General features: G+C 44.3%; 1 protein-coding gene across 1 annotated transcript; it reads left to right on the forward strand.

Moving 5' to 3' along the window:
* The first annotated feature begins 746 nt into the window (after nt 1-746).
* On the forward strand, nt 747-23,770 carry Cd244 (CD244 molecule). The gene is made up of 9 exons (XM_075989136.1): nt 747-1,020; nt 11,895-12,206; nt 12,295-12,570; nt 15,683-15,787; nt 16,254-16,405; nt 18,426-18,491; nt 19,900-19,962; nt 21,227-21,283; nt 22,375-23,770. Exons 1-9 carry the CDS (start codon nt 960-962, stop codon nt 22,453-22,455), a joined length of 1,173 nt encoding a protein of 390 aa, XP_075845251.1. The 5' UTR covers nt 747-959; the 3' UTR covers nt 22,456-23,770.
* Nucleotides 23,771-25,243: the final 1,473 nt, after the last annotated feature.

Raw genomic sequence — 25,243 nt, forward strand, 5'->3', positions numbered from 1 at the left:
TCCAAATTTTTTGTCTTGTCCAGAGCATCTGTGCTGCCTCCACTGGCAGGCAAGAGTCTCAATGTCATCTTGCTCAGTTTTGGTCAGTCTAGCGATAGACCTTAGGATAAAGAGGATGGATTTGGAGGGAAATCACAAGTATTTGTTGCTAAGGGGAAAAGCGGAAGAAAGAGGCATGGACTCTAGGTATGTCCTTGAAGTAAAGTGTGCTTAGGAAGGTGGGGTACCATTATCCCCATCCTTCCATGGAGTTCAAAGGGATCGTCTGCCTGCTTTCTACGGGATGGAATCCAGCTGAGGATGGGTGGCCAACACCAACGGGCTCACATCCTCTCTTGGGGAAGGTTAAAGGAAGGTCACAATTGGCACATGCTGAACATTTGGTATCGTAGATGTCCTAGGCTGGTTAGATATTTCCCAGCAAACTCTAAACTTTATGTCTCTTCCTAAATCACCCCATGCATTCCTCTCCTTCAACCACTTACTCAGGGGTCTTCTTCTCAGATCACCCTACTTACAAATCCCTTCCCACTTCTGCTTCCCCAATGTGTGTTGGTTTGGGGCAGTCTGGGATAATGGCTGTTTGTTTCTCTCCACACTGCAAGCAGGGTTGAGGAGAAAGCACACAGGCCTGAGGCAGACCAAGGGCTATGTCTTTCTTTGCAGCTGGTTTGTGAGTCACTGCACACTCTGAGCACCCGCCCACTGGAGGCAGCTTAGCTTGTGGGAACGGTTAGACCCAGTCTAGGGACTGGGGCTTTCTCAGTGGCCTTGTCAGCTCACAGCAGAAGTGAACAGCCTTGAGTTGAGGAAATTGTGGCTGGACAGGCGCAGGGGTAGTTCTGCTCCATGCTCATGTCCTCCTGACTGAGCTGCTGAGCCCATTAAATCTGAGCACCCGAAGAGGAGAGGCCTCCTCTGGCCCTCACTGGCCTGTTCTGTTCTGTGGTGCTGTGGGGATGCTGCGGCAAGCCGCCCTACTGGCACTCTTCCTGCTCCTCAGGGGTCACCAGGGTCACGGTAAGGATTCCTGGTTGGTGTGGGGTGGGGCTGGCATGGACTCACGGGTGCGTGTATGTGTCTGGGAGATCAGAACGCGCAGTTTCTGATTAGGCCATCCACATAGTCACCTGGAATTCAGGGAGCAAGAGGAGAGACTGGAGGAAGTGGTCCAGGTCCTGTAGGCCATTGTGAAGCACACGGATTTTAGTCCGTGTGAAATGTGGAAAGCCGGAGTGATGTGTACATTCGGGCTTCACGTCCAGTTTTCTCTGTCTGGGAGCAGCTTCATCGCCAGCCGCGGGATTTCTATTTTATCCTGTTTGTCCAAACACCACCTTGCCTTCCCCACTGTGAGCGCCGGCAATTCCTGATCTTTCTCTCTACATGATATTCTCAAATGTCCTATCTCCATTTTACCTACCACAGTGCTTACGTTATTCTCTGTCGCACAGTGTCTACTTCAGCCCCACTAGAATGTAAGGTCCTAGAGACCAAGGCTTTTAATCTTTTTTTTTTTTATATTTCCTTGCTGCTCACACCCTCCTCTCTGTTCCCATCTGCCCCCCCCCCACAATATGTTTTGAGCAGCTCTGTATTAAGCCAGATGACAGACATTGAGGATCATGTTGCATAAACCCTTGGCACATATGTGTAGGGGGCTCCATGCTGTCAGCACAGTGCCACGACATGCCTGGCAGAGCAGACGTTCAAAATGTTTGTTGAGTGAATAAGCACATATTTTTCTGGAATCATGGGGATGGACTAGGATGATAACTTGAGTCAGACACATAAAAACAGTTCATCTGGGGCCCTGAGTTCAGATTTTTGGCTGTCTGTTCTGAAGAAAAGGATGGGGCAGGAATTGTGAGTCCCTTGGATGCTCTGGGTCTGCGTGAGGATGGAGATAAAGGAAGAAAGACTGAGACGGCGTCTCCCAGGATGGATTGTGTTGGACCTTGCATTCCTTGGGGGACTGGCACTTGTGGTCACTGCTCTGGAAGGGACCTCAGGGAGGCTCTATCAGGTCAGAGTCTTTTTAACTCAACTTTTACGCATCACCTCTCCTCTCAAACAAGGCATGAGTGGGGGAGGAGCTGGGTGTGGGAGAGATTTTGGCTCAGGGACCCAAAGGAGCTCTAGTTCTGCAGGAATCACTCCAGAGGCAGCCAGATGATGTATTTACCAACAAATGCTTATTAAACCGTGATGTATGTACAGAAACGTGTATGTCAGCCAGTTACTTTGGGGACAACTTTGGAACAATCATATTCACCCCCAATCACTACCTACTCTCTTTTCCAGAAATATAAATAATATTCTAACTTCAAATCTCACAAGTTAGTTTTGCCTGGATGTAAGTAGAATTCCATGGTATGGGGGTTCCTGGCTTCTTAACATTTTTATGAGGTTTGACTACTTTATTACCTGCAGCTTATCCCTTTCAAGTCTGTGTGATATTTCGTCTCATGTTTGCATCCTAATTTGTTCATTCTGTTATGGGTGGACATTTGGAGTTTTAAAACGGCATTATAAAAACGCTGTGAGCCTTTCCAAACACGTAACAGCACATTTTCAGGGTCAGATCACGGAGGTCAAGGGTATCGACTCATAGCAGGGGTGCTGCCGAGCTGTTTTCAGCAGGGCTTGAGCCAGGCAGTACAAGATGTTTCAAGTTGCTTCAGGGAGGGCAATTGGCTTTTTTTTCTTTGAGGTCCTGTAAACAGGAAATGAAATTGCAATGATGTGGAGCCCACAGAGCGAAAGGCCAAAGCCCAGGGGCCTGTGTCTTTGTGACTTCTTTGACATTTGACATGAAATCTCTGTAGGAAGCCACTCTTGGGAGCTAAACAAAAGGCATTCGTGAATTAATTAAACAGATTCATCATGGCTTTTCTATGTGCTGGGAATTAAGCAAAATTTAGCAAGGAATCAGTTGAAGCTGTGCTTTTATTTGTTATTGTTTGTTTGGTTGGTTTTTTGAGACAGGGTTTCTCTGTAACTTTGGAGCCTGGCCTGAAACTAGCTCTTGTAGACCAGGCTGGCCTCGAACTCACAGAGATCCACCTGCCTCTGCCTCCCAAGTGCTGGGATTAAAGGCCAGTGCCACCACTGCCTAGTGGTTTTTTTTTTTTTTGGATGGAATTTCATGTATCCCAGGTTGGCCTGGAACACAGAGCGTTGGCCATGGGAGGCAAGGACCCTACTAATTAAATTATACCTCCACCCTCAGATGCTGATCTTATCTTTGAGCAGTTTTACCCTTGAGCTTCTTTCAGACAGGAAAATAGCTGTGCACAATTCTAACTAGAAGGGAAGGCAGAAGATGCCCTGGTGCTAAGAGTCAAGGGACATTTGAAAGACTCTGGGAAGACGATGGGTTCTTCCAGGTGGGGGTTACTTAGAAAACTGGATAACGTGGACCAACCTTGACCCTGGAAATAGTCTAAATAAAAGAAAACACAGAGTTTGAATGAGAAGCCTACGGCAGTAGTTCTGTTGGAGAAACAGAGATACTTAGGTGAACTGGGAATAGGAGAGGGACACAAGCTAGGTCTGTTTTGACAGAAAGGGGAGAATCAGCTTGCTTGAGGAGAGGCTGTGGTCAGTCCGTATAAAGCTAAGTGGAGAGAGAGGAAGAAGGAAGTAGGCTGGGGTCTCTGCAAGGAACTCACTATTTTGTCTTGGCTGCTGCTGGCCCTGCCAAAAACTCTCTGTCTCTGTTCACTCTCCAGCATTTGACCTCATCCGCTGTCTCTGCCCCAAGCCTGGTAACACAAGCCCCCGCAAAGAAAGACCTCCCCGCCTCCCTCCCCCGCCCGCCCCGCCTCCTTCCCCCCTCCGGAGCTCAGGCTTCCAGTCTTCCTGTGAACTGTGTGAACTGTAAGTCTAGGTTGGAGAAAGCTGAGCTGACTGATCCCTGGGGAGTGTCAGCGTGGGTGACTCCCCTGTTGCGTCAGAGCCCTTGGCCATTCTTTCTGCTTGCTGCTCACTTCCCCAAACAGTGGTAGAGGTCATTAAATTTCCCGTCCTTCTTCTATAGACTTAATATTTTACCTCATCCGTTCTTAACCACCGGAAAAGAGCCCCCGAGGCTGTAAGTAGCAGCAACAGCAGGGGCTGTGGCGTCCCTGACCACCGGAACTGACTGCGGCCACTCCCTTCTGAACTGACATTCGCTGTACTCTTTCATCTCACTCTGAGCATATAAGAACTTGTGAAATTACGCTTTCTTTCTCTCATCTTTTCATATTAGCATTTCCTTTTCGCTCCCGTGTACTGTACACCTCCCCGGGATGGGGACTAAGGTCTTCTTTCTCTCACAGTTCTTGTCTTTCCACTAAATTTACTTGTGTGTCTCAGCTGTTCGGCCCCTCCAGGAAGTGCACACCAACTCAATTGCCTTTCTCCTCTCACTGACCATGGAGACCTGTTGGGATATATTGATTGGTAGAGGTCGCAGTCTGCCATAAACCTAGCAACTTTTTCCCTAGACTCTGGCAATATGGGGCCCCCTTCCTCCCCAGCAAGACTTCTTGCTCTCCTCCTGCCCTTATCTGGAGAATGTCCGTGGGCCTGGAGGACTGACCTTATCTGAAAGCTGTTTCAAAACTAGGTGCTGTCTTTAAAACCGGACGCCTGACTTATCTTTAGCTCAAACCCTGACAGATATCCCTGCTGGAAGGCTCCCTTGCTGCACGTATTAGGAGCCTTTTGATAGGTGTGCACCTCTTAGGCAAATTAGGGGATGGCCCCGCAGCTGTCCCCAGCCTTTTTATTCCCCTTTCCTGCTGAAATAAAGTGGAGTTGTAGCATTTAGTCCAAGTAGGCTTCTCTGGAAAGCTATTTGCCCCCGACTCACAAGCCCTGGGATCCTGCTCCCTTCCCCCACACGAAGATCCCCAAGATCTTCTCAAGGAAGAACAGGAGCAAACTGCAAGCAACCTGCAGGAGAAAATTCTCCAAAGAACAGATGTAGACTCATGGCCTCTGAGCTCAGCTGAGCCCTTAAAATCCTAGGAGTTCCTTTGCCCCTTTGAAAAACATTTTAATTTATTCTTTGAGACTTTCGTGTAATATATTTGGATCATTTTCTTTCTTTTCTCCCAACTCCTCCCAGGTTCACCCCTCATCTGCCTACTTACCCACTCAACTTTATGTTTTTCTCTCAAATAAAAACTCGTACACACACATGAGTATTGGTCAGCTACTCGAGTATGGGTCCTACCCTGGAGTGTGGTAGATATATCCAGTGTTACTTCATTGAAGAAAACCGATTTTCTGTTTCCCTCTCCTGGAAGCTATCGATTACACACACACACACACACACACACACACACACTAACCTTGAACTTCTGATTCCTCTAACGTCACCTCTTAAGTACTGGAAGTATTAATGTGTGCCATCATGGCCAGGTTATGCGGTGCTGTGGGAGTCCAACCCAGGGCTTCGTGGTAAATACTCTACTAACTGAGCTACATCCTCAGCTTCTGGTTCCTCTTTAAAAAATCTTTTAACATTACATTTTATTGTGTGTGTGTGTTCTTGAGACATGGTGCTTAGGTGGAGATCAGAGGACATCTTTTGAGAGTTGATTCTTTCCTTCCACCCTGTGGTCCAGGAGATTGAACTCAGATCATGAACCTTGGCAGCATATACCTACCTTTGCCCACTGAATCATCTTGCTAGCCCCCTTATCACCTCTTTTATTTATGGACAAAACCATATTAGGTATATAAATCCATTCAGCATTACAAAAAAAATAAAGAATAGTGGCATAATTAAGTGATTGCCCTCAGTACAGGGTAGCGTTAATAATGACTATAACTCTCATGTTTTGTTTTTAGGAACTAACAGAATACTCCGTTTTCTGTACGCTCCACACTTAATTGTGTGATAGTGGAGAACAGAGTGGGTCTTTGCTCTGACCTGCCGCTGATTACACAGCAGCTTACTTATTATTATCTATTATACTGTATGCTTTTAGATTAAGCAACTTTTGATATCTGTACTACCTCTCACAGTCTTATGAAACACCTAAAAATTAAACGTCTGTCTGCCACTCCACTTTCTAAACCGTTGAAGAAAGCTTTGCTACAATCCTTATTAGACCAGAGCGCTGGCAGGCAGCTCAGCTCATGCTGCTGCTTTGCCTGTAAAATCTTCTTCCTCACTCATTTCTCCACCCACTAGGCTGACACCAAGGTTTTCTTCTAATGGCAGCTCCCAGCCACCTCCTCTAGGCAGCCATTTCTAATACCCTGGTGCAGAGGAAGGCACACTCTTCTTACACCAACATTGTATCTTTATGTCCTGACCTGTACTGGCTGAAGCCAGTGTAGAGGTTGTACCTCGCGCTGGCAGCCGAACTTGGTAGGATGGGAGTCACCAGGTGGCCCTGGCTTTTAAAGGCATGAAGGGGTCATGTAGAGCAGCTGAGGCTTGAGACTGCGTGCCAGGGCTGGAATCCCTGCTATTGGTGAAAGTGTAGCCCAGTTGCAACAAGGGAACCCAGGAGTTTTGGAGAGGGCAGTGCCATAGGCTGACCACCGAGAACAGCAGCTGCAGTGGAGTGGAGCCTAGAAGACCAGTGGTGTGTGCTGCGGAGGGCAGAGCTGGAGAAGTGACCCAAGTCCCTTGGAGGAGCCCAGAAGTTCGTGAGTGAATCCCAGATAATTGGACACTGAGTTATTTACACGGTTGGAGTTTGGTTTGGTTTTGTTTAAATTGTGACTGTGCCCTGGTTCTTCACTCTTGGAGAACACATTTGCCTTAATTTTAAATTTTTTCAGTAGTTTATAGCTGAAAGACTGAACTTTTAAAAGAGATTTTTTTTTAGAAAGATTGGATATTTCAAAGAGACTGAACTTTTAACGTATTTGACTTTGTAAGGACTGTGGGACTCTTAAAAGAGTTATGTTTATACTGTGATGCTAACATGCCGTCTTGGGGATAAATGCAATAGGAAAGATTCTCACTGAAAAGGGGTGTGCTTGTGTGTCAAGCTGACAGGAGGTCCGTTGTAATGGACACTTTTATGTCAACTTGACATAAGCTAGAGTCATCAGAGAGAATGGAGCCTCACTTGAGGAAGTGCCCCCATAAGATGGGGAAGATGGGGTTATCGGCAAAACGTAGGACATTTTCTTAATTAGTGGTCATGGAGTGGGCTCTACCCATTGTGAGTGGTGCCATCCCTAGGCTGGTTCTATAAGAAAGCAGACTGAGCAAGCCATCTGGAGCAAGTCAAGCACCTCTCCGTGGCCCCTGAATTAGCTGCTGCCTCCAGGTCCCTGTCCTGCTTGAGTTCCTGCCCTCATTGCTTTTGATGATGAACTGTTATCTGTAGCTTATCTTTCACTTCTCAGTTTGACACCTAGAGAGGTCTTCCCCCACCAGGAATCTAGAGGTCCCCACATGCCTCTAGGCACTCTGGTGCCACCTTTTAAATTAAAACATTTTCTCCCATAACCCTTAGGCCTCTCTGAGAAATCTTTTCAAATTTTTCTGCTTGTTTACACCCCAACAGGAATGTGAGCTGTGTGAGAAAAGAACCTTGACTTTCTTGCTCACTCGAATACTCAGAATAGTGTTTCTCCAAGACGGTTTTCCCCAGGGCACATTTGGCAACGTTTGAAGATGTTTTTTGCTTGTCATGGCTGAAGCTAGGGTACCACTGGTATCTAGTGGGCAGAGGCTAGGGATGCTGCTAAAAGATGCACAGCACAAAGTTCCCTCCCAACACCCAAGAAGGAATTCTTGGGCACTGAATACTAAGCTAAGGGATAAAGTTAAGAAATCCAGTTTTGGAGCACCGCTGAGCACATAAAAGAAATCTGGTGCCCTCTTCTGGCCTCCATGGGTAACTGTATAATAATTTTTCTTTCTAATTTTGTGGAGAATGTTATTGATAGTTTGATAGAGCTCACATTAATTATTTTTAGGAAGAAGTGCTATTTAACAATAATGATTCTATCTTTATATTCTTTTGACCTTTTCAACTTCTTCTATTATGTTTTCATAAATTTCATTAAGGAGATCCTTTAGTTATACTTATTCATAGGATAATTTTGGTAGCTACTTAAAGACTGTTTTATGATAGAAGTGTAACTTACTGTCTTTTTGATTCAATTTTCATGGAAAATTTTATCTTACTCCTTCATTTCTAGTTTATTCATTTCCTTAGAGATAAGGTAAGCTTCCTTCTTTTGCTCGCCCTCCCTCCCTCCCTCCCTCCCTCTTTCTTTCTTTCTTTCTTTCTTTCTTTCTTTCTTTCTTTCTTTCTTTCTTTCTTTCTTTCTTTCTTTCTTTCTTTCTTTCTTTCTTTCTTTCTTTCTTTCTTTCTTTCTTGGAGAAAAGGTCTCATGTGTCTTAGGCTGGCTTCAAACTCCTTACATAATTAATGGCAATCTTGAACTCCTAATCCTCCAGCCACTACCCCCAGAATTCTGGGATGCACAGTTTATGCAGTGCTGGGGTGTAGGGAGCGAGTGAAGTCCTGAGTGAATGTGTGTTTGACATGAGCTGGCCATGTCAAGAACCAAGGCCTTGGACCCATGAGGATTTGGTAAAAGCCTCTCTCCTGGTCATGTTGTGTTGGTGAAGGCAGTCTGTGACAACTTAGGTTGATGGTAACCTGGGTCATGCTTGAGTTTCACAACCTCAAGGACCTACATTCTCAGGGATGAACAAGGACTGTGCTACAGCTGGGAATAATGCCAGAGTCCAGTTCCAGTGAGGTTCAGGTCCCAAAGAGGAGGTGTGGAGTCAGCAAGGGGAAGGAGCTAACAGGATCTAGGGGTGAATCAGGATGGCTGCCCACTTATTGAAAAAAGGTTACAACTTTATACTCTATAATTACACAAAGGATTGCATGAGGGAAAGGGGGCATGTGAGCTGGGCTGTGGCTTGTGATCAGGAGTTGAGGAAGCCAGCACCGAATCATGTGTTCTCAGAAGGGCCACAAGTTCTTCTTGCCAGAGATAAGAATATCTTCTCTTTAAGCAAGCAGGAACTTTCAAGACCCCAAGAGAATGGGGCTTTTGTCTAAATGCCTGACCTTGGGAAAAGGACTTTTCTCGGGGAACCAGAAGTTCCAGTATAGAATACCGCAGTATTTTGTGTGGTTTAGTTTATCCAAATAGCTAAAGCTTAAAGTGATCAAAACAAAACTAGACAAACATTACTGTGAACCTGAGTAGACCTTAGGGATTTATAAATCTTGGTTATCAAATATACCTTATTTATCAAGCATATGTTACTGACCTAAATTTTCTGGCAGCTTGGTGTTAACTTGTATAGGAGTAGAAAGAGTTATCACACTTTATGGTTCCATGATGATGGAGATTTTTTCCAAAGAATTATTTTATTTAGAAAGACTGCCATTTTATGCATCTTCAGCCTTCAAAACCCACACAAAATTTCCCAAAGGAAAAAGCATAATAGTGAGAATCATTAAAAATGAAAGTAAAGGGTATTAGAGAATTGTGATCCCCAAAGTCAAAATGCTGGCACGTTGTCAAGCGCCAGTGGTCAGCACACAGACCACACCAGGCGGTATCTGCTGAAACACTCGTCTGGTCCATTGGTGCCTAGGTCTTTCTGATGCAGGGCTTGTGTGTGTGTACTTTGTCCGGCTTGTTCAGTTTCTACTAAGTTCTGGTTACTCTGTGAAGGTCTGTCAGTGATCTCTAAGACAAGCCTATCCCATCTCCCAGCAATTGGTGTCTTATTTCCTGCCCAGCTACCTGATGTTGCAAGAGGAGAGGTGGAACATTCAGCCTCTTAGCCTAAGGTGGTTCTGGTAACTCGGTCTATGGATATCACCTCGGTAGGGGTTGTGAGGATCTGTAGCAAGGAAGTTTTACTGTGTCATGTCCGGTACAAGGTTTCAAGCCTAAAGACTGAACTTAACCATTCACATTCCCAAGTTGGAGACACCGCTCTTTACACTGGACTGGTTGGAGTTGGGGTGCTTCCATCATTTTCTGGATGAAGGTTCTATGATGACAATTAAGGTAGTTATCAATATGATTACAGAGGAAGGCCAGTTCAGGCATCCTGTCCACTATTGCTTAGGGTGTTAGCTGGGGTCATTGTGTGATTCCTGGGAATTTTCCTGGTGCCAGGTTTCTTGCTAGTCCCATAGGGGCTCCCTCAATCAAGATATTACTTTCCTTGCTTTCCCATTCTGTCCATCCCCCAAGTTCTCCTTCCCTTTCCCTTTCTGCCCTCCCTTCTCCCCCTACCCCTAGGCTCCCACTTTTCTCAGGAGATCTTGTCTATTTCCCCTTCCCAGGGGAATACATGTATGTTTCTCTCAGGGTTCTCCTTGTTACCTAACTTCTCTGGAGTCATGGACTATAGGCTGGTTATCCTTTGTATTATGTCTAATATCTACTTATGAATGAGCACATACCATGTTCATCTTTCTGGGTCAGGGTTACCTCACCCAGGATGTTTTTTCTAGTTCCATCCATTTATCTGAAAATTTCAATGTCATTGTTTTTTTATTGTTGAGTAGTACTCCATTGTGTAACTGTACCACATTTTTTTTTAATCCATTCTTTGGTTGTGGGGCATCTAGGTTGGTTCCAGGTTCTGGCTATTATAAATAATGCTGCTATGAACATAGCTGAGCAAATGTCTTTGAAGTATGATTGAGCATCCTTTGGGTATATGCCGAAGAGTGGCATTGCTGGATCCTGAGCTAGGTTGCCTCCCAATTTTCTGAGAAACCGCCATACTGATTTCCAGAGTGGTTATATAAGTTTGCATTCCCACCAGCAATGGAGGAGTGTTCCCCTTACTCTGCATCATCTCTAGAATAAACTATCATTGGTGTTTTTGATCTCAGCCATTCTGACTAGTGTAAGATTGCATATCGGAGCCATTCCGATTTGCATTTCCCTGATGGCTAAGGATGTTGAGCAGTTCCTTAAGTGTCTTTTGTCTGTTTGAGATTCTTCTCTTGAGAATTCTCTGTGTAGCTCTGTACCCAATTTTTTAATTGGATTATTTGATATTTTGATGTCTGGTTTCTTGAATTCCTTATATATTTTGGAGATTAGACCTCTGTTCGATGTGATTGAAACAGCTTACCTGGGCTAATGGGAGCTCACTGACTCTGGACTGACAGCAGAGGGAACAAGCCTAGAAGCAAACTAGACCCTCTGAATGTGGGTGACAGTTGTATGGCTGGGTCAGTCTGTGGAGCCACTGACAGTGGGATCAGGATTTATCCCTGTTGGCTTGAATTGGCTTTCTGGAGCTCATTCTCTTTGGAGGGATACCTTGCTCAGCCTAGATAGATATACTGGGGAGGGTCTTGGTCTTGCCTCAAAGCAATGTGCTAGGCTTTGTTGACTCCCCATGGGAAACCTTACCCTCTCTGAGGAGTGGATGAGGGGTGGGGTGAGGGAGGAGGTGGGAACTGGGATTGGTATGTAAAATGAGAAAAGTTTGTCTTTTAAAAAATTAATTAATTAATTTTAAAAAAGAGTGCATACTGCTCTTCTAGAGGATCCGAATTCAGTGCTTAGCATTCATGTAGGACATAGCTGTCTATAAATACCAGTTCTAGGGGACCTGAGGACCTCTTCTGGCCTCCTGAGTACTGCCCCCACAGGCACAAACCCATATACAGACACACATGCCTATATCATATTTTTTAAAAATAAAAGTGAATCTTCAAAAAATATTTTAGCTGCTATTGATGGTCTGTGAGTTTTTCCCAACTAGAGGGCAGAGATTGGGGACAAGTAGAAACAGTTGGGGCTCTAGGCTCCTCACATTTCCTCCCAGATCCTTAGCTTAAGGAAGTTGTAGACAACTGCCCACACTTCTCTGGTCTCATACTCTTTCAGTCACCTTCAGACCATGTTCTTTTTCTTAGGCTGCTCAGATTCTACTGAAGACGTGGCTGCTGTCTCAGGAAAGCCTCTCTGGCTGCGGCCCAACATACAGACCAAAAATGTTTCCACCATTCAGTGGAAGATGACACTGCAGAACTCAGATCAAAAAATAGAGATCCTGAAACATAACGAAAAACAAACTACTAGTTTCAAAAGTAAATATGATTTTAACTCCTCCGATTTTGCTCTTGGCATCAAGTCAGCCAAGCTGGAAGACAGCGGTTTTTATGAGCTGGAGATCACCAACTGGAGTGGAAGAGTTTGCACTAAGAAATTCTGGATTCTTATACTTGGTGAGTTTTTGGCACTGCTCACTCGGCCCCTCTGATTCTTGTAGGACTTGTATTTCCAGAACCCTCTGACCAGAATCTCTGCTTCCAGATCGTGTTGAGAACCCTGAACTGCAGGGCGAGTGGAAGACCCAGGCTGATGGGATGTGTCTACTGTCTCTGTACTGCTCTGTGTCCAAGGATGACAATGTGAGCTTTGCTTTGTACAGAGGGAGCAAGCTGATCTCAACACTAAGGAACTTTACCTACCTGGAGAACCAGACTGACGCCAGCATCCTGCACACATATACTTGCAATGTTAGCAACAAAGTCAGCTGGGCAAGCAACACACAGAACTTCACCCAGGGCTGTCAGAGTGTCCCTCCAAGTAAGTGGGGGCACTTTGGCTCACTGCAGGGATTCCACATCCAGACTCACAGGAGACCTGGGTATCAGGTCACATGGCCTTCTGGTCCAGTGCCTTGGTTCCTTCCTTAGCAGGCACCTGGCCTCTCAAAGGCACAGGCCTGTCTTAGCCTGGGAGGATTTGTATCTTTCTCTTCTAGTGGAAATAGTACCATAGTTTTCCCACCTAATGTGGAATATGTAGTTGTTTAGTGTCTTTTGAGATTCCCTGAATATTAGTTTCCTAATTTGAGAGATTAGAGAACCAATTTCTCCAAAGTGATGTTTAGCTCAAGCTGGAGAGTTTTCTGGGAGGTAATAACACTGTACCACAGTAACCTTGTCAGTGGGGGCAGCAGAAATGTCAAGTACCTGGAAGAGTTCTGCATTTATTGCTTATCCTTAATTACTGGAGTTAAGGTTATATCATGTTTTATTAGATAAAGGCTTAGTGTGCTGTCAGCATGGGCAATTTTAAGAAAAACAATCCAGTTCAAACCCAACTCAACCAACCCAACCCTACACAACCAACCCAACCCAACCCAACTCTATACAACCCACCAACCCTACACAACCCACTCAATAAAACCCACACAACCCTACACAGCCCACCTAACCCAACCCAACCCTATACAATCCATCCAACCAAACCTAACCCACCCAACATAATCTGTACAACCCTATACAACCCACCAACTCACCCAACCCTTTACAACTTACACAACCCATCCAATCCTATACAACTCACTCAACCCAACCCTCCACAGCCCACCCAATCAATTCAATCCTACAAATCCACTCAACATAACACAAACCTACACAGCTCACCCAATCCACCCAACCCTACATAGCCCACTAAACCCAACGCAACCCACCTAATGCACCCAACCCAGCCTACCCTACTCACCAAACCCCACCCAAATCACAAAATCTAATTGAACCCAACTCATTGCAACGAACCCAGCCCATCCCAGATAATCCAACCCTTCACAACCCACCCAAAATGCCTATCCCATCCCACACCTCCCCAATCCATCCAACCCAACCAACCAACTTAACCCTACACAACCCCCACCACTCTGACCTGACCCAACCAACCCAACCCAACCCTCAGAGTCTCTATTCTTAAATTTGCAGCAGGAAATATGTGCAGCGCCTTACTCTGGGTTCAGGTTCCCACAGTGCTAAGTTTAAGTTCATGGAGTGCATTTTCTTATCTTGGGGTCAGGAACACCTCTTCCTTTTCAGAGGAGGAAAACACTGAAAGAGCAGAAGGAACAGGTCCTCAGAACCTTTTTCCTGGAACACTGCTTGTGTTCCCACAGGCCTGGGCCTGAAGTATTCCACATTTGAGCCTGGATTCTGGATGGAGGTCTACTGCCATCCACTTTAGGCATGAGGACCACTGATTGGCATTGCTGTGGAGCTGTCAAGGAAATACAGCCCCACTATGACAGTGTCCTGTATCAGTGTTCTCAATCCAGTGGCCTGTGCCTCTGAGGACCCTTCAGTGGAGATGCCAAATCCTTAGCAAGCAGCCTTAGAAAAAAAACGCCCAATTTTTAGCCTCCAGAAACACACTTCTGAGGAAATAGGGAGTCACTGCAATAGGAATCCCGAGCTAGGAAGCCCTCTGTGAAACTACAGATCTGAACTGTACTAACTCAAAGCATAGATACTGAAGGAGAAAATGGAAATCATAAACTAACGTATGGAATCTCTCTACCAGTAAGTTTGTGTGAGTTCAAGGCCAGCCTGATCTACAAGAGCTAGTTCCAGGACAGGCTCCAAAACTGCAGAGAAATCCTGTCTTGAAAAACAAAAACAAAACAAAACATAAAGCTACAAGGAAGAGAAAGCAACTCAAGCCTCTGCTGGGCCCTTCAAGGAGATGACTCTGGTTGCTTACAACTGCCCATTTGGCTCTCTTTCCATGTCAACAGGAGCCTGCCTCTGCTGAGAGGGTTATAGGAGATGACCCTGACAGACAACTGCTCCTTCAACCCTCTGCCGTCTATCAGGAAAAGCACAATTCTGCCAGGTAGCCAAGGTGACTGTGGTTAACAGTTGCCCTGGAAAAGCAGCTCTGGCCATTGTTGAGATTTTTTTTTATTGTGAATGTCCTCAAGCAACCAAACTTGCAGTTTCATGTCTCTGCAAAACGTGTAACTGCTCAAAGTTTCTGGAACTCTAAAAGAGATTTTCAGATGAAAGCCCGTGTAAAAATACAATGTTTTAGTTAGAACCTATGCAAAATGTAAAAAATCTCTGTTCATAGACAGTTCCCCTTTGTACATTAGCCAGAACTGGCCCCACCCTATTATATAAGAATTTTTCCTTAAAAAAAGCAGGAAAAAAAGAAACTTATAGCCAAATGGGGCAACAAAACTAAATTATTCATGGGCAGAAAAACAGCAGAAATGATGTAAAGTGTAGTAACAGGGACACTAGTTCGGGGGTCTATACCATCACTGTTCCATCATGGTTTACTGGGATCTGTTTCCTTCTATTTTTCAGTTGGGTAAATGGGAATGATAATAAGAGGTGCCTTACAGGATTGCTACTAAGATCAAGAGAGATGTCTATGAAAAGCTCGTTAGTGGACACCTATAACATGAAATTCTTTCCCATTCTCTTCTTGTTGGTTGGATTACATAACAGTCCATGTATAATACAAATGATAAATGTAGAAGGTCAAAATATTAAGAGCAGTGAGGGCAGAAGAACCAGGAGGGAGAAATGAAAGGTTTGTAGTAGTAGGTGTGTAGTGAGTATTTGCTGTGTTGAAAAGATTAGATAGATGTAACCGTTGCTATGCAAGATGTTTATGAGTACCAGATCATGTAATTAGCCCCTAGAAGGAGAAAACATTATCTCCTTCTTTCAGGTAAGAAAATTACCTCAGTGAGGTAAGTAAGTAGCGCAAGTCATCTGGACCAATCTGTCACCCAACTGAGGAGGGACAAGAGGGTGATGAACTCATAGGATGCGAGGAGACTGGTCTCATGAGAGAGGACAGTGAGCTTGGGGATAGTTCTTGAAGCTGACATATGGGGAAGTGAGGGCTCAGTCCTCCTACCTTCTGTGTCCCTCAGAATTTGCATTTCTGCCCCTTGTGGTGGTCATCGTTATTCTAGTCCTACTATTTCTCGGTGCCGTCACTTGCTTCTGCATACGGAATAAGAAGAGGAAGCAGTCACGTGAGTAGAAGACCCCAGAAGGGGCTCTGGGTCTTGAAGCATCAGGACCAGTGGGTAGACCCCGTGTCCATGGGCTATACTCTACACACGGCTTCTCCTTTCCTGGGAGAGGTGTTGGGGTTTGTGTGAATATGGGTGGGAGAGGACGGCCAATGTCTGCAACCTCCTGTCCACACTAGCTGTGCTGGCTTCAGGATGTTGTTTACAGCATGGTCCCCAATGTACTGGTTTATCTAAGGTGGTTGGTGACTTCCCAGCTTGGTGGAGGATGTTTGGCAAGGGAGGGGTCATTGCTCTACTGTGCTCTTTAGGTATCCTAGCAAGAGCATTAACCTGCCTGATTTCCAGAGCCTTTCTTAAGATCTTTACCATCCATGGTAGAGGGGTGACTTGTGAAGTAGAAGCCTGGTAAGGAAACTTTCATAATGTTTCTGAAGTTCTGATCTTTATTTTCCTCCTTACACAGAGTCTGATCCTAAGGAATTTTTAACAATATATGAAGATGTCAAGAACCCACAAGTCAGGAGGAATCAAGGACATTCTGGGGACTCAGAATCTCTTTCAGTTGTCCAGGAAAATGGAAGGGAACAAAGAGAAGCGAACGGGTGTCTTTTCGAGGTGACCTTCAGCCCTCTTCCATTTTTTTCTCTACCAGTTTCCTGCCTCTGACCAAAGAGATGAAGGGGAAAAGAAATGGTGCAGAGAAAATGAAAACAGGGCAAAAGGGGCATCACAGGATGTACTGTACCTGCTAAGAAGGAGCATCACAGGCTGTACTGTACCTGCTAAGAAGGGGCATCACAGGCTGTACTGTACCTGCTAAGAAGGGGCATCACAGGGCTGTACTGTACCTGCTAAGAAGGGGCACAAATCAGCAGAAATCCATAGCGGAGGGCAGAATGTGGCTAATACTGCCTTCCCAGATCGCATTCTGGCATCATTCTCATTTTGACTCAGTCTTACCAGCTGAATGCCAGGATGAGTATGACCTTCATATTTCTATTGCCTGACCATATTTCTGAGATCAGAAGTTAAGAGCTCTCTGTTGTGGTTCTCTTAATCCCTGCCCAGACTGGTGAGCATGAGCAGCCAGACTGAGAGTTGTGCAGATTCCTCAGTGGTCTGTGTTCAAAGACAGTTGGGTAGAAGCCCAAGCGTGGCTAAAGTAGCAGAGAAGGCAATCAGTTCGGTACAGAGTAGGCAAACCAAAGGCTCGCCTATGAAGACCCCTCTCTTCCAAGCTCTCTTCAGGACCTAGATCTTCTAGTCAGCTAGGAGAAACCTTCAGAGGGCCTGTTTGCAGGATATGGCGACAGGCTTAGGGGAAAGGTGCAGAACAGCCAGCTAGTGCTGGTGGGAAGGATGGTAGGAGAAGAGAGGAAAGGCTTTCTTCCCATCCCCATGTCTTTTGCTAAGCAGAGAGAGACACATGGGTTCATTTCTAATGTCACAGAACAGCTTTTCTCAAGTCTGTTTCTTAGCTTGCTGAGAGAAGCTCCCTTTGCCTTTGTCTTTGTCCTAGCAGTGAACGACTGGACTGTGGGAACTAAAAAGAAGATGGATTTTTCCCACTGCTATTAGTTCTTATGGCACATGTATTTACCTGTAGCCACCTGATGCCCAAATGCTTATAAAATTATCCTCCCCATCACCCCGAATGAAGATGACATTAGACTAGGTAAAATAAGGAGACCACAGGAAGAAATAATATTTAGAACAAAAGGGGCCTCTTGGGGACTCAGGCTGTTGACCACCTTTTGACTTGAGGTTCCTCCCTGTCTGACCTCAGCCTGGCCTGGTGTCTTTTCACTACTTAGGGTTTTGCCTTGAAAGCCTCCATCCCAAGTTTCATGTGGCCTCCCTTTGGGTCACAGATTCAACCTTTTAGGAGAAAATTCACATGGGTCTGGAAGAAGTGAAAAGCAACAAACTCCTGTTGACTTTCTAACTGTCAAGAATGGCTGATGTTTCTCTGTGTCTCAACCTCCTGCTTCTGGAGAGCTCACCTACTGAACTCTCATAGCCTTCCTGACCCCATGAGAACCCCACTTGGCACTGTGTTCTTAGAGTCATGTAAGATGGAATACTTCCATCTCGAATTGCCCGTAGGGCAGGCATGAGGGAAGGGAAAGAAGGAAGTAGTGTGTGCTCTCTGGCCTTGTCGAGACAAGGCTTTCACTCAGCATTATAACATCTGTGGGGTTGGATCGAGGCCCAGGGTAAGCCAACCCTGGATCTGGAAAGGAGCCTTATGACTGCCACATCTTTAAAATGTTTGGACCCTCTGAATTTCAATGTCTTGAAGAGGGAAGGTTCAGGTCACAGATCTGCAGAGAGCTCTTCCCACTGTCAGTGGTTGTGTTGGTATAAAAGCCAGCAAAGGCAAGAAGGGAGTTTACATTATTAAAGGGAAGAAAGAGACAGGAAACCTGCTGGGTTGTTGACTCCTGGGTGGTTCCTTGCTGCTTGTCCACAGCAAATCACTGTTCTTCACCTCTCTCCTCATCCTGGGATGTTTGATGATGAGTCTTTTCCAGTTTTGCACCTCCCTGCCCCTGGAGACCCTTTATTTGTGATGGCCACTGCTCAACCCCAGCCTAGATAGACTATTATATAATCCTTTCACTATTCTATGCAGGAGCAGACACTGGAGCAGAAACCTCCTGGAGAAGGAGGTACCATCTACTCTATGATTCAATACAAGGTACCTTCTAACCTTTCTAATCCATCCTATTCCAGTAAATGGAACTTCCCAAGCCTTACTTAAAACATACCATTGAAGGAGAAGGGGACATTGGTGTTTCTTGGGGGGCAGAAGACAGCCACCAGTGCTCTCACAAATTGTTTGAAATGATCAGCATCCTCAGAGTATCTTGACAGTGAATTTCACTTGTTCACATATAGCAGAAATCTAGACAAGGCTGTCTGTGGGAGAATGCACTTTGTTACAGGATCCAGCTTATGTTTTTCCTCTGATACAAAGAACTGGAGTTCTTGTACTGATCATCCTAATGGTACCATAATGATTATCTCCCTTAAGGAAAGGACAGATGTGTATTGATCTCAAAAAATCGTATTTAGACTTAATAACAATGGACATTTTCTTAATAAATCTCTTTTGGCAGTGTTATGAAGTTTACAAATGAGAAATCTAAGACTCGGGTTAAATAATGTGTACAAGGCCCCATAGATTAGTTGTAAGAAAGTTGAGCCAAACAGTTTTCCAGTTTCCATCCTACCTCTTCCTGCCATGCCTGTAACTCCAGACAATATAGATGTTCATGCATGAATTACTAAGACATTTTCTATTATTGGCAAATAATATGACTTCATTGATAACCAGGGTCAGGTGTTCTCTTCCAAGGGAAAGTACTTGGTGATGGATAGTAGTGAAGTTTCTGATGAAAGCCTTCTCTTCCTATTATCTCCCTTTCTCCTCTCCTCTTCTCTCCCCTTCACTTTCTGAGGACCAAGTCTGGGAACAGCAACACCCTCAGCTTGCTGACAAAGTTGTATCACAAAGGAATTCATCCCAAGAGTGAATGATACCTGCCAGCTTACTGGTTTTAGCCACACTGGGCTTGAGAGAGAACAGCTTGAACAAACTCAAGGAAGAACTCCTCTTAAACAGGGTGCTGAGTGAAAATGAGATTCCTCTCCTGGATTATCTTACTAGGCAGGTCGATTTCTTCTTCCTCCTCCTCCTCCTCCTCCTCCTCCTCCTCCTCCTCCTCCTCCTCCTCCTCCTCCTCCTCCTCCTCCTCCTCCTCCTCTTCTTCTTCTTCTTCTTCTTCTTCTTCTTCTTCTTCTTCTTCTTCTTCCTTATTTGTCCTCTTCCCTTTCTTCTTCTCAATCTGTGACCTTGGTTATGGCAGAAGGAACTATTTTTTTTTAAATTTAACATAAGAGTTAGGAAACAAAGAATATAGATAAAATAAGTGCACAGCAAATGGTGATTGTTACTAACAGTGAGAGTGGAATTAATGTCAGGCCCTACCCCTCAGCTGCTCCAGACTTCTCATTGATTAACCAAGCTTACATTTAGGCAGAGTTGAGGTAAAGGGTTATGCTCGATCTTTATTTATGAAATACTTTTTATTTTTTCTCATTAGCCTTCTGATTCCACATCACACGAAAAATGTACACTTTATTCAGCAATCCAGCCTTCCAGGAAGGTGAGGAGTCTATTCCTTTGGAGGGTTTTATTGAACAAATGTGTCTTGCACGTGTGTACTATACTGTGTTTGCAGAGCATGTGCATATACCCCAGTGAGCTGTGTTCTGTACAACTAAGTAGCTTCTGTTAAATGATCATATCTAAATGTTTAGAGATTAACAAGGAGAAATGCTTTTCAGTTCATCCTATGGAAAAAAAGAACAGTTCTGAGATGCAGAGAACAGTGAATTGTAGGGTTTTCTTAGACTTTTTATGGCATGTAAAGGGCAAGGACAGAAGTCAAGATGGAAGACATGTCTGGAAACACAAAGCAGTGTGTTTTGGGGCTCACACTTATCCATTTGACAGGCGTGGGAGGGAGCAGGAAGAGTGGTGCTCTCATGGATGGAATCACAGAGTAGAGCTGCAAGCTATGACTCAGCAGAATGGGCAACTGGAATTCCACAAAACTGGGAATCTGTGCAGGTCAGGGACTGTGGTTTGAAAGTGTTTAGGTCAAGTTTGCAAATTTCATTCATTTTCTTCTAAACCAATCAGTCATCCAATCTGCTTGGATTCCACTATGAGACATTTAATTTTTAATTACATGCTACGATATATGCACATATAAATGCTCATAGGCACTGTGGCATGGATGGTATTATATTCTAAAAATTTTGGGCTGAGGAGATTGGCCAAGTACATAGGAGCACCTGCTGTGCAGGCCCAATGGCCTGAGTGTGAGCTCCAGAACCATGGTGGAAAGAAAGAATTGATTCCTGAGAAGGTGTCCTCTGACCTCCTCATGCACACTGCCTGCCGCATGCATGCCCAATCATAGACCATACACACAATAATAAAAAATTTTATGTACAACTGAAAGCATAGCTAATGATTCATAAACCCACTGTGTTCATGATATGTGCTAAGGTTAGCACACATGTATTTGCTAGAGTTGTTTACATTATAGGAGGGTGTATTGAAATGATACACGGGTTCAAGTGGTATTTACATTAGGATTGCCTAAAGGATGTGTGTTTGTATTTGTGAACACCAGGATTGTGTGATTGTGGATTTGGGAGCTGTGTGGGTACAGAAACTAAATTCTGACTTATTTCAGGAGGACACATCATAGGCCAGAATGCGTTGTGTTTCTCTGGATACCATTAGGCATTACTTGTTGACTCCTGGCTGAAGGGCTTTCTCTTTGGGATCTTGCATGTGAGACAGGAGCAAGACATCTCTCATCTTAAACTTAAACCTTCTTACCCCTTAATTTCTAGTCTGGATCCAAGAAGAGGAACCAGAACTCTCCTTCAAGTTACACTGTGTATGATGAGGTAAGATTCTGGAACTCTCCTTCACAGTGGGTTTAGTGTCTGTGTACTCCCAAGACCCAGTCAAGAGGATATATTTATAACAAGGTCATCCATACAGCCCCAGGGTTGCTGAAATTTTAGGGACCCCAGAAGACCAAATATCTAGCTCAAAGTCATATTATGTGTTCAAGGCTGGGAGGCTTGAGGTCTAACTTAGGACTGTCCCCAAGCTAGTTCCCTAGCTATATGTTAATGTTAATAGATGTATGTGGGGCATACAATGGAGGCTCAGAAAGGGGAAAATAAATGACCCCAAATTATTTCCTTAAATTAGGAAGTTATTGGGAACTACTTCAGAATGTGGGTGATCTCAGACTTCTGCAGAGGACATTGCTCAAAAGCGACACTGAGTCTGGTAGCTAACTGATGCCCATTAGGGCTACATGGAAGGAGAGAAGAGAGACATAACATTTATTAAGGATTTTTTTTATAAATTAAAAGGCAAATTGCCAGTGCCTGCACACAAATTACCTCAATTAATCTTCACAAAATGCTAGAATGTAGGCATAGTATAACCATGGCTTTCATTTGCTCTACCAGTGCTTGGGATAACCCAGGGCCTTGGGTGTACTGTACCATTGAGTTATAGCCCCACCTCCATGCTTGCAGTTTATATCCAGAAAAAATAAGGCACAGAGAATACCCTAAGTATTAGCCTCAGAACCAAAACACCCAGGTCTAATAGAAATGTCGTTAGTCACAAGGGAGAGGCTACGTGGTTGCTTGTGAAGATTCTTAGCTCTACAGTGGTAACCTAGCCTTAAAGCCAACTTGACAGTTCAGAGTTGCAGAGGAGACTGTATGGGCCAAGGCAAGCTGGTGGCCACAAAGAAGCATGGAGTAGCTAAAAGGAAAACCAGCACTGAGCATAAGAATGGATTTAAGTCCTGCCTTCACTCACACTAATCACTGGCCTCGAGGAATGTGTTAAGCCACTCTGATCTTTTCTTTTCTTTAATTAGTCTAGTTTGGGGATAGTAGTTCATGCCCTACAAGATTATTTTAAGGATAGTCCAGGGTGAAGGCTTAAAGTGTCTCCCTTTCTCCTACAGGTTGGAAGTCAATGCCTCAAACCCCGCAACCCTGCCAGACTGAGCCGCAGAGAACTAGAGAACTTTGATGTTTATTCCTAGTTGTTGCAAGTGTTCTCATCCTGTGTTACACATCAGCATTGACTTTGGAAGGGAGCACAGCAGAAGATGATGATGTCGTATGAGTCTATGGAACAGTTCCTGGGCTGAAAGAATATAGACGTTTATTCATGGTTTATATTTTATATTCTTCTTTTAAAAAAAATTTAGACAAGATTTAACATGGCCCAGAATAACCTGAATTTGCTAAGGAACCAAGGATAATCTTAAACTTTTGACCTCCTTGCCTATACTTCCCAAATTCTTGGATCACAGAGGCATGTACTACTATATAAGGCTTGGAAACAATTTTTAACTGCTACTGTTAAGATTAAGGTGGTTAAAAAAATCTCTCAAGCTTACAGACCAGACAAGAATGGGTAGAGAGGTTGTGTTGATCATACTCTGAGAGGTTGTAATCCATACAGTGTTGTAGAAATGTGGGGTAGAGGGAGAGTCCCTTCTTGTGGTTCTCTAAGTTATTATCCCCTACCCTGATACCATTAATATGGAATGCCTGCATTCTAGACCCTTCCTCTGCCCACAATGTGAAGAAGTCCAGCTACTCATTGAGGCTGTGCTATCTGGCTGTGAGCTAGCTATCACTTCTCCCAGGGAAGCTGGAGTCTTGACTTCATTCAAATTTGGGGAACCCCTGATCATCCCACATCTTTACTTCACAAGGGATAGTGGGAAGAACTGAGAGTAGATGGTGCAATTCCAGCAGGTTTCTGGACAGGAGAATCACCCAGAGCATATGCCATCCTGATAATAGGTGGGTAAGGTCAGTGATGCTCACAGTGTGATGGTTTGTTTACAGTCCTATCATTAGAAATTCAGAGCCCTGAAGAGTGTTCCCTGTGATAGATTTGGAGGGAGGGCTCTGACCATAGTTTATCCAAGTTCAGAGTCCTGAGAAATGTTCCCAATGATATACCACAAAAGGAGGGCTCAAATAATTGATTGCTGAAGATGTGGCAGTTGGGTACCACATGCCATTCTATTCAGCAACAGGTTAGCTCCTTCAACAATGCTGGGAGAACAGGCCTGAAGGACTGAATGAGCTCAGGAAAGCAGAAGTATGAATTAAGAGAGGACTTAGTCAAATCTCCAACAAGGGGCTCAACTCAGAGTTTAGTTATTTTTCTCTTTCCTCTGCTGGAACTAAAGGCACACGCCACCATGCCTGGGTCAGAGTCTTGTTCTTCTAGAGTCTCACTGTGCACTTATCATGGGAGCTTGACATAAAAATTTGATCTTACACAGAGGCAATGTCAATCCTTTGACTGAATTAAACTGATGAACTTCTTAACACTCAGCATGTGTGGGTCATTGATTAACATACATAAGCATGTCTGTTTAAATTCTGCCAGAGATGGGGTTGACTTTCTGGATAGCTGACAGTCTTGTTGACACAGAGATAGCAGAAAGTCAGAAGCTTGGGTCTATTCAACCTCATGAAAGACAGACAAGCCATAGGCTTGCTTGTGCTTTACCTGATCCTTCTTTCTTGAATATGCCTAGCAGGCTGGCCTCCCCTTAGATAGAAGCACAGACATAGCATGTCATAAAGTAAGTGCCAAGGGAGGAATATATTTAAAAAGAGTCTGTGTTCTGGAGGCAGATATTGGGAGTCAAGCCAAGGAGTTTGATGAACAGAGACAGTAAGAAATAGTGGAGAGAAGGCTCAGTGTTTAAGAGCACTTGCTGATCCCAGAACTATATTAGATAGTTCACAACAGCCTATAATTCCTGGTCCAGATGATCCAACACTCTCTTTGGCCCTCCACAGGTACTAAATGCATGTAGTGTGCATATATACATGATGTGGGATAATGCTCTTGTACCCTGTAAAGATTTGTCATTCATATTCGTTTAATAAACACTGATTGGCCAGTAACCAGGCAGGAAATATAGGCAGGGTGACCAGACAACTAAAATTCTGGTAAGGAAAGGCTCAGTCTACGGTCACCAGTCAGATACAGAGGAAGCAATATGAGAATGCTGTACTGAATAAGGTACTAAGCCACATGGCTAAACATAGATAAGAACTATTGGTTAATTTAAGTTATAAGAGCTAGTTAGCAATAAGTCTGAGCTAATAGACCAACCGGTTTATAATTAACATAAGGCTCTGTGTGTTTCTTTGGGACTGAATGGTTGTGGGACAGAAACATCCATCTATATATACGTGCAAGCAAAATGTTCATACACATAAAATAAATCTTAAAAAATCATGGAATAAGAGCAATCTAGATGAACACCGAATATATCTCCATTGATTACTTTCTACTGCAGCAATAATAATGAATAATAGTGTCTATTTGGAGATGTATGGCATGCATGTGGAGAGCAGAGGACAACTTTGTAGAGTTGGTTTTTTTTTCTTTTGACCTTTCCAATGAGTTCTGAAGATCAAACTCAGGTTTCCAGACTGTGCAGCAAGGACTTAAACACACTGAGCCATCTTGTCAACAATATCATTGATTTCTTCTGGCTTTAGAAATGTCATGGACTATATAACTCTTGAGAGCAGAAGGAACTTTAAGGCCCAGTGTTTTAGGAAAGCAGTGTTGTGGAGTGTACTGTGGGTATCACCACCATATTATACGTCTGGTTGCTGAGCTCTTCTTTTTTCTCTTTTTTTTTTTTATTGAGAAAAGGAAAAAAAAAACAAGTTTCCGCCTCCTCCCAGCCTCCCATTTCCCTCCCCCTCCCCCGACTCCTCTCCCCCTCCCTTTCCAGTCCAAAGAGCTGTCAGGGTTCCCTGCCCTGTGGTAAGTCCTAGGTC

The sequence above is a fragment of the Microtus pennsylvanicus genome, chromosome 10 (assembly GCF_037038515.1).
Source record: "Microtus pennsylvanicus isolate mMicPen1 chromosome 10, mMicPen1.hap1, whole genome shotgun sequence".
NCBI lineage: Eukaryota > Metazoa > Chordata > Mammalia > Rodentia > Cricetidae > Microtus > Microtus pennsylvanicus.